Below are 9,838 nucleotides of genomic sequence, written 5' to 3'. Positions count from 1 at the left end.
AAAACTATGGAATTTGATTGCAGAATGAAGCAGACCGTTTATTTTTGTATTATGTTTTGTTTTATTATTTCTCTCATTCATTGTAATTCTTCTAAGCAACATGACTAAGATGAAAATGTATTTAATAGGAATGTATGTATAGAACCTATATAAAATTGTATGCCATCTCAGGGAAGGAGTGGGTAGGGAGGGGGAAGGAGGGGAAAAAAATCTAATATATATGGAAATGATTGTAGAACACAAGACAAATAAAATAATTCAATTTAAAAAGATACTTTTTCTTCATTTTTCTTGAGGTTTTCTTTTGTCTGTTTTCTCTCACAGAATGACTTACATGGAAATATGTTTTGCATGACTACACATGTATAATCTAGGTCAAATTGTGTGCCTTTTCAATGAGAGAAAAGTAGAGAGGGAGAGCATTTGGAACTCAAAATTTGGAGGGGAGAAAAGAATGTTAAAATTGTTTTTATATGTAACTGGGGAAAAATAAAGTATTAAGTAAGATTTTAAAAAAGAAAAAAATAATCCTTTTTGGGTCAAATGTTAAGATCACTGCTATAAAGCCAGAGAAAAATGCATCTGGAGGGGCCCTATTCTGGAACCTGGAAGCTGAAGAATGAAGTGCAAAGTTTATAAAGTGAGTACAGGACATCCCCAGATCAACAGCTCATTATCAGTTTGGTAGGATAAATTGAGTGATGTTTCAAGGGTTAGTTGGATCTTGGAATAGTTAATTTTTTTTATCAATATGACCAAAGTGAAAACATGATTGTGTATAGTATGTGGGAGATACATGGATGGATAGCTAGCTAGATGGATGGATGGACAGATGTAGGATGGATAGCCCCAGCTCTTAGCACAGTGCCTACCATACAATAGGCATTTAATGTTTGTTGATTTGACTTGCCTTTTAATAAAGCTTACTGCTTTATTACAGGTTGTGGAGGAAAGGAACTGCATTGATTTTCATCTTTGTATGTATCTCTGGTTCAAGGTAATCATAATCAAAGTGTCTTATGATTAGTAGCTGCTTAATAAATTCCTGGGTTTTCTTTTTATTCAGAACTGTGATTCAAACAATCTAGGTAGTGTCTTATGAGGAAATTTATCCCCCTATCAGCTTCTCTGCAGCTAACAGTGTCACTGTTGTCAGGGTGCGGAGCAGTTAAGGGACTTGTCTAGGATCAGCCAGTGTATCAGAAGTGGGACTTAAATCTAGGTCTTTAGGCTCTCTGTACATTCCACCATGACATTCCAATGTCAACAAGGCTTGTTGACTTATTTAAAAAATCAAAGCAAACCAAAAACCTCTCTCCAGAACTTCTCACCTTTTCCTTTGATTTCATTAATTCATGTTTTTTTTTTCCCCTGTTGGACTAATGAATACATTTGAGAAAACAGAAACATGATCAAAATTTTTATTCTTGTTTAGCTTATACAGTTTGAGGCAGTAAAGGTAATTACTCCAACTTCCATAGTCCCAAGGAAGGTGCTCTCATATCAGTAGAAAGGCATTAACAGGAACATAGAGGGTATGTAGGATCTATCTGTCTATGGATATATATGTACATATACACACACTTAAACGTGCATGTGTATATGTGTGTGTCTATACACACACACACAAATAAATTCAGATCCTATCAAGTAAACAGTTGTGGGGTGGGGGGAGCATTGTCCTTTAGAAGGACAAGTGTGACATAGTCCGAGGACTGAATTGGAGTCGAGACCTGGGAGATCATGAAGCTTCTGAGAGACCACGTGATGTAATGAGAACACTGATAGGCCTCAAATTTGAATTCCATTCTGCCACTTACTTCCTTTGTGACCTTGCTTAATCTCTCTGGGTCCTCTTTTCTTCTTGGTAAAATGAGGGGGTTGGATTGGATAACCCTGTAAGGTTTCTTTCAGCTCTAAATCTACGGTCCAATAAGCCTAAATCACTTCAACTTTCTAACTCTTAACTTTCCCATCTGTAAAATGGAAATTATATTTTTACATTACCTATCTCCCTAGGGATATTTAAGGAAACCTTAAAGTGCTATGTAAATTTGACCTATAATTCTTACTATGGTTGTTGGAAGTAGCTTAGCTCTCACCAGTCAGGCGACCTGGGGGGATGGGGCTGGTGGCAAATCTGCAGGCTAGAGGCAAGTGGATTCAGTCAAAGGGCTGTACTTGAGGATACAGAGGCCACATGTGGCCTCCAGGCTACAGGTTCCCCACCCTATCTACTTCATGAGAAATGGACTAAAGTGCATTGATTATTGGTGATAATACTAGCCCAGAAGAATTCACACTTCTCTAAAGCATTATTACTTCAGGAGTCATGCTCTGTTGACATCTCTTGGCACATTATTTTGACTGATCAGAAATGAGTGTTCATATTTCAGTGCTCTAAAGCAGTAGTTAGTAACCTAGAGTCCATAAACTTGTTTATAAAAAAATATTTTGCTAATTTTATTTTAACACAACTGGCTGCCCTTGTAATCTTATAGATTTTATTTCATGCATTTAAAAACCTAATTCTGAGAAAGGGTTCCTAGGTTTTATCAGGCTGCCTGAGGGGGGTCCTTGGCACACACAAAGAGATGAAGAACCCCTGCTTCAAAGTTACAGTCGCAAAAATGGGCACAAAGTTCTCAGTCATTAATCAACCTCAGTGTTCCCCAATTTGGAATTTGGATTCATTTGGAAATAAGTAAAATGCTGAACTACAGGAAAAATATGGAAAACTTTACAAAACATTATTTCAACAACATGGCTCTAAAACCTTACATTTGGTTACAAAAGTATAGACAGTAAAGTTAAGAGAACAGCATGTCCATTTGTCTTTTTTATTTTTTTTACAAAAACAAAAGAAAAATATTTTATTTTACAAAAATTAGTTTAGGATACTAAAGTCTGATTTTATACAAATATCTTTACAAAACTGAATTATACATAGAAAAAAACAAATGATTTAAAATATATAATACTCTTTACATGGATGTGTTACATTACTAATGTATCATTTGGATAAGGTTTAAAAATGAAAGTAGCATCAAAACATCATGTTCAAAATACATTCCTTAAGAGTCCAGGAAAAATACTCAATGCTCTCACTGTCCACCTGTGTTAATGTATGGTGTTCTACAAGGAGTCATGACAGAGCTATGAAATAACATTCAGTGAAACAAACAAAAAAAAATTACTGTGAAACAGTAGGTTCAGAACATTCAAATTTAGTTCACTTCCTGGGATCTATATTACAGCTCATCAAATGGAGTAAAATATTCCATTTTTATTTTCAGGTATAGATGGTCACTATTGTTTTTGGTAACAATGAGTCCATTCTGAGATTACATGTAGGCTATAAAGACTTCATGGAGCAGTGGGCTGTAGACTAATTCCTGGAGTCTAAAGAGGTTATTAGAAAACCCTGTGCACTCAGGTACAGAACGAAAAATTTACAAGTAAAAAGTAAAAAAGTGTCCAGCAAAAACAAGGAGCGGGCAGCCAGCCAGGGTTCTCCATAGGTACTCTTATGACGTCTGGAGAAAGCAAATAAGCACTCTGGAACACTGAATGAAGCCCATGTGGCAAACTTTTGGGGGGACATGAGCAAGAATCCTATGAAATTGGCAGCAACCATCTGCCCCACAGAAGGGAATTCTCAAATCAGTGAGGTCATAGATCCACTTCCAGAGAGGCTTCCATAAGCCAGTATTTTATGAGCATTCATGATCAACAATGTCATTCCCACTCCTTTCCCAGAGAGTATTTCTTGTCATTAGTATATTTAAAAACCAGAACTTAAAATTGGATTAGGTTCCCATCAATATTTATGCCAAAACACTTCCTTCTTCTTTGCATATTATTTTAAGCAAGGAGTCACCCTTTGTTGCAAGATGTGTTGCAGTGTAAGGGAATAGCAGGAGGTCCAAGGGTGATGCTCTATTTTCCCTAGAATGAACTGTTGAAGATACCTCATCATAGCTTTAAAATACCTGCTAAATATGATGTAATATAATAATCCCATGATTCAAAATCAAAGGGGTGTATTCTGAACCCTCTCACATCTTCACAAAAGAAAAAGCAAAGTCAAAGTTGAACCTTCCCCTTCCTCTGATCCCTTCCCTTTTCCCCTCCCCAGCCCCACCAATGAAGAAATAGAATATACAGTTTCACTCCTAAGACTAGAAGTCTCCTATGCAACATGGCACACTTCAGCTGTGTGAGTATAACCTAGTACAAGAATGCCCAAAGCCTCCATCTCCATCACCAAGAGCATCTTCCTCAATAACAAGATGCTTATAACTCTTCTTTAAAATATGCCTGCTTCCTGGCACTGGTGGCATCTTTCCCATTGGGTGCCAACCAAGTGAAATACACCTTTATTGGATCGATGTTCCAGTGTTTGTGAAACGATATGGGAACTTGGTGAGAAAGGTAGTCCTCTGGATAATCCACCGGCCGAGCCTGGAAGAAAAGGAGACAATTACTTTCTTCCCCTATTGAGGTTTTTGGTCCCATAGTCATATTTGCAGGAAGAATGCTTTATAATCTTGCTACTGTAACAGTAGCTGCATGCGTCCAAAATCAGTACCAAAATCTTTGGTACCGCCTTTCCTCTATCCTTGACCTTTGCCTATGGGACTTCTTTCTCATCCTCTTTTTCCTACCCTGACCCTTAAATATGCATATATATATGTACATATATGGAGAGAGAGATATCTACACTATTAATACGGATATACAATATCAACATAGGTATCTATATATCTATAGCATACAGCTTTGATAACAAAAAGAGCACGCTGACCTCCCCAAATCTCTCCCAGAGGACTACATAAAATAAATTAATAATTTAAGTGAGATTTTAAGAATTCAGATGATTTATGCAGGAAAGGTAGTTGTTTTGCTCAGGCTGGAACAAATGTAGCATCGGGTTCCAGTTGTTTTTTTATGATGTTTAGAGTTTCACACCCTCGGTGCCTTTGTTCCAGCAAAATCTACGATGGCTAAAATTAAGATTTCACAAGTTCACGTGGACTGTGAAGTAGTGGCATGGCAGATGTCCACCAAGTCCTTCTGCAAAGATTGCTGGTGGCCTCCCAATCCCCCTTGCACATCTGGGTATAGATGGAAGAACCAAGGGGTTCAAGAAGGTAGGGGTCAATCAACATTCTTTCTCCAATAATGCCTGTCCCTCCAGGGTAGGAAATTCATAATTAGAAGCCACAGCGAGGTTCATGAGGGAGAAAATAGACAGCGGTTACCCATGTAGAGTTCTCATTTTCCTTTTCCACACCAATCCCCATTTCCTCTTGCCACGCACATACAGCATATGTAGACAACAACCTTAGCCATCCCTTCAAACACTGGGGTTTCAAGAATCAATCAATAAGCATTTATGTAATAATAATGGCTGGAATTTATACAAACCTTTAATGTTCCAAAAGCACTCTGTGTTTGTTGTCCCCTTTGATGCTCACAACTCTGTGAGGTAGGAGACAGAGAAGTTGCATGATTTGTTCAACATTACACCGTTGGTAAATGTCTGAAGGAGGGTTCAGACTTAAGCCTTCCTGACTCCAAAACCAACATCAATTAAGTTCTACTAAGTGCCATTCAGCCTTGCAAAGACTCTGACATAAATACAAAGAATAAAAAAGAAAACGATCCTTATACTCAAGGAATTTTCATTTGAATGGGAATTTCTGCCTTCCAGACTGGCTCTATCATGATATGACACAGTGAGATGAACTATTATTGTATACTGAATTAGTGATAGACCCAGTATTAAAAAGTACAGCTTCTGATATAATGAGAATGATACCATAGTTCTTACCCACATACCCACATTTAGAGGTGCTAGATGACACCATAGTGTACAGAGAACTGGGTCAGGAATTAAGAAGACTTAAATTCAAATCTGGCCTCAGACACTTACTAGTGGTATGACTCTGGTGTGACACACTTAACCTCTGTCTGACTCAGTTTCCTCAACTACAAAATGGGGATAATAATAGCACCTACTTTACTAGATTGTTGCAAAAAATCAAATGAAATGTTAACACTAAAATAAATGCTTATCCCCATTAAGTGAATAGGTTGTAACTGAATCATAATCCTAAGAAATGGTCTTGGGAAAAATACCCCATGCATCTTTTTCTCATATATCCAGAGCTTAGGCTTTCTCTTTTAAAGTCCTTGTCATTACCAAATGATTCAATACAAAAATGAACATGATTTGGTCAGTGGCAGTGACGTTAAAGGAGCAGCACTGCCATCTGTTTTACTGCTGTACCCCAAGGATCAGAGGACCTTCCAATCTGACTTGTAGCTGAGATCCTCTGAATGTGTTATCTCTCCCATTACAATGTGAACTCTTTGAAAGCGAGAACTGCCTTACTTTTCTGTGCTTTGCACATAGAAAATGGCTAATAAATGCTTTTTGCCTTCATTGGTTCACTCATTCATTTTTTTTTAATCTGTAAAATGAGGGGTTTGGGATCCTGAAAAGTACAGATACTGCACACCACTAGCTGGGCACTATCTTGTGTTTTTATTTTGTATTTATATTCCCCAAAGCCCAGTATTTTGCACACAATGAGCAAGTGAGCCCTTAATAAAATGATTTTTTATTCGTTCATTCATTCATTCATTCATCCATAAATATCACCAAGATAACTTCAGATTAGGCTGAAGCCCTTTAACCAGTTAGAAAGTAGAAAAATTTCCCTGCACCAGGACTCAAACACTGAGATCAGTAAGGAAAGGTTAAAAATCATGAATGGCTAGGCACCATTGGTTTTAAAAGTTCTAATCCTTGAAGTAGTTAGTAACTAGATGGGAGCTGTACTGCAGAAAAATGAACCAGAAAATATATCCATATCCACACATACATATATGCATATATATATGCTACCATCTATTCGAACTGGTTTTTAAATTTTTGAATAATAATTAAGGGCAATTATAAATAATTTGATGTTTGTCAGACTCTCTGAGGTTTAACTATCAGGAAGGGAAAAAAAGCCAAGGAAGACGTATTGTTGGATTTTTGCTTTCCTTCCCAATTCAGTCCTCAGTTGATTTCACAATGGCCCAAGAAAGGAGAATTGAGAGCCACAGAGGGAGATCCTTACTCATGCTACACGGCTAAGAAGGAGCAGTTTGCAATACTAACAGAGCTAACAGGAAATAACAACAGACACTCACAATTTCTTTCTGTTAATGCAGATTACAAAAGGGTCTGATTCAGTCTCAGGAAGTCATGTTGGGGAACTAATTTATTAAGCACAAACATGTGCTAATCGTTTTCAATAAATGATGTCCTGGAAAAGAACAAGATGGAACTTATGGAAAGTGAAATCCATTCAGAGAGGTGTATGTTAATACCCAGGAGTCCTGTAAAGGAACAAATGTATTTATAATGCCAAAAGAGACACCCCTCACAGGTTACCATTAGATGATGAGAAAATAGGACACAATGAACAGATGTATGGGAATACTGACTAATTGGTCTCCAACCCAACTAAATATAAACAAAAGAAACCATGACTAAACTGTAGTAGGAGGAATACAGGTTGGGTTACAATATGAACTTTGTAGGGTTTCTTAATCTTACTTTGTGTCATGGTCCTCTTGGGCAGTCTGGGGAAATCTATGGATCCCTTCTCAGAATCATGTTTTTTAAATGCATAAAGCACATAGGTTTACAATGGAAACCAATAAAATTGAAATATACTTATGAAAACACATATATGTATGTATATATTCATATATGTGTATACTTTTTAAGTTCACGGACTCCACATTAAGGACTTCTGTTCTAAGAATTGGGATACATTGAACTAGGGTTGAGGGATGGGGACGAAAAGAGACTGTCCTGTTTTTCCCTAGGCCTGTGAGATCCTGGGCAAGTCACAACCATTATCAATTTGTCTTCTCACCTGTTATTTATGCTGCCTTACTTCACAGAGGTGTATAAATCTTAAAATACCATACAAATGTGAGGTATTAGAGGTCACCCAGAAACATCACAGGACTTGGAATGGGAGACCACCTCCACTTTGCAGATGAGGAAACCCAGACCCACAGGGATTAAATGATTTGCCAAAGGTCACATATATACGAATAACAGAGTCTTCTGACTCCAAATCTAGGCTTCTTTTCACTACCTGATTTCAAATTCCGCCTCAGATACTTACTAGTTGTACAGCCATGGGCAAGTCATTTCACTGCATTCAAGTGTCAGTTTCCTATATGTAAAATGGGGACAATAACAGTACCTATTCCACAAGGTTGTTATGAAGATCAAATGTGATAACAGATGTAAGACATCTTAGAAATGCCAGTTAGAATTGTGGTTACTATTGCCAATGTACCACATTGCCCACATCAAAGTCCTTACTTGCAGATCCTATTTATTTTTCTTTAAAGAATTCTGTTTGGAGGTGGATTGGACTTATTCTGAGTCCCTTTCTGGAATCAGGATTCCATTATGATCTGTTTACTGTACTGGATGGTTTATAGAGAAAAACCAAGAAGAGAAGTCTGAGGCTGAGCATTAATGCTAACTTTATCAGTAAGTCAATATGTAACCACTGATATTCATCTCTGTCTCAGAGCACAGACTCTGGTCACTGGGATGGCCCTCAGAAGACATCTAAGACAACTCCCTCAATTTACAAATGAGGAAATTGAGTTCTACAGGAGTGAAAGGATTTGCCTTTAGGTCATTTAGTGAATGAGAGCTTGGAATGAGAACCCAAGTCTCCTGATTCCCAGCTCAGTGTAGTAGGGGTTTTTTTCCCCATCATGCCAGACTTACTTTATGAATTTAAAAAAAAATCAGTTTTCAAATTTATGTCTCTAAGAGATACTTTAAACATTAGAAGATAAAACAGAACTTGCTAGGAAGACTTTGCTTTCAGTCTTGGAAAAGGCTTAAAATACATTGCCTATGGAACACAAATCAGGAGTTTTTAAGAATGAGAAAGTAAAAAATGAATTCCTTTAAAATTTGTTCCCTAGAATTTATGCCTGAAGAATAGGTTATTTTCTTTCTTTTGCTGGAAAGAATAGGAGAGCAGGATATATGGTCCCTGTCTGGCTTTTCCTGTGTGAGCAGACTCACAGTATTCTATTCTAATATCTTTCTTTCCCTTTTTCTTCTTTTATAGGCCAAGTTTTTCCCTAGACAGTCAAGGCTGCTGCGCACATCTAAGAACTGCCATGTTAATATAGTGATGGATTATCTCTCTTCTGCTCCAAGAGTTTTAATCATTTTTTTTTCCATTTTTCACTTGGAAGACAAAGAATAAAGCACCTCACCTGCTCTTCTAGGTCTTTATAACCTTGTATGTCTAAGGTTTAGAATGGGTAAGATCAGACAGGATTTTGAAAGAACAAGAAAAATGCCCTTTTGTCAAGGAGGGTTTTCTAAGCTGATCATTAAAGTGCTATTTTTATCCTTCCACACAGTACTAAGGGATGTTAAAGGGAGTCTGCCTCATCCAATGATGCAAATGCTTTCTCTGCCTCGCTAGAATTCTCTCCTCCACTGCTGTACCTGTCATGGTTGAATTTTTATATCACTAAGGGTAGCAACTGCTGCTTGGTGGTGACAAAAAATATGAATTCTAGATCTATAATCAAGGTTTAAATGCCATTTCAATGCTTGTTATGGCATCTAAAGTAGACATACATTTACATTTTTCAAGTCCTGAGCAGCTCTGAGTTTCTCTAAGAAAAGCATATTGTAGGTGTTGAAAGCATGCTTGTTATTAATCCAAGTATAGCACAGAGACTTCATTTTGGGAATATAAACACATTCATAGACCTA

The 9,838-nt window shown here is 37.3% G+C and overlaps 1 protein-coding gene and 1 long non-coding RNA gene across 2 annotated transcripts in view; one reads left to right on the top strand and one right to left on the bottom strand.

Annotated features, from left to right (window-relative positions):
* The first annotated feature begins 555 nt into the window (after positions 1-555).
* On the top strand, positions 556-9,262 carry LOC140505663 (uncharacterized). The gene is made up of 3 exons (XR_011967597.1): positions 556-640; positions 941-997; positions 9,177-9,262. It is a non-coding gene; the product is annotated as an uncharacterized lncRNA (long non-coding RNA).
* Positions 2,827-9,838, bottom strand: part of B3GLCT (beta 3-glucosyltransferase) — a 121,871-nt gene continuing 114,859 nt past the window's right edge. Inside the window, exon 15 of the mRNA XM_072611860.1 lies at positions 2,827-4,464. Within this exon, the coding sequence (XP_072467961.1) occupies positions 4,297-4,464 (168 nt within the window). The 3' untranslated portion in view covers positions 2,827-4,296. The remainder of the gene's footprint in view (positions 4,465-9,838) is intronic.

This window comes from Notamacropus eugenii, chromosome 5 (genome assembly GCF_028372415.1).
Source record: "Notamacropus eugenii isolate mMacEug1 chromosome 5, mMacEug1.pri_v2, whole genome shotgun sequence".
Lineage (NCBI taxonomy): Eukaryota > Metazoa > Chordata > Mammalia > Diprotodontia > Macropodidae > Notamacropus > Notamacropus eugenii.
The sequence above is the reverse complement of the archived record's forward strand: the minus strand, read 5'-3'. Positions and strand labels throughout refer to the sequence as shown.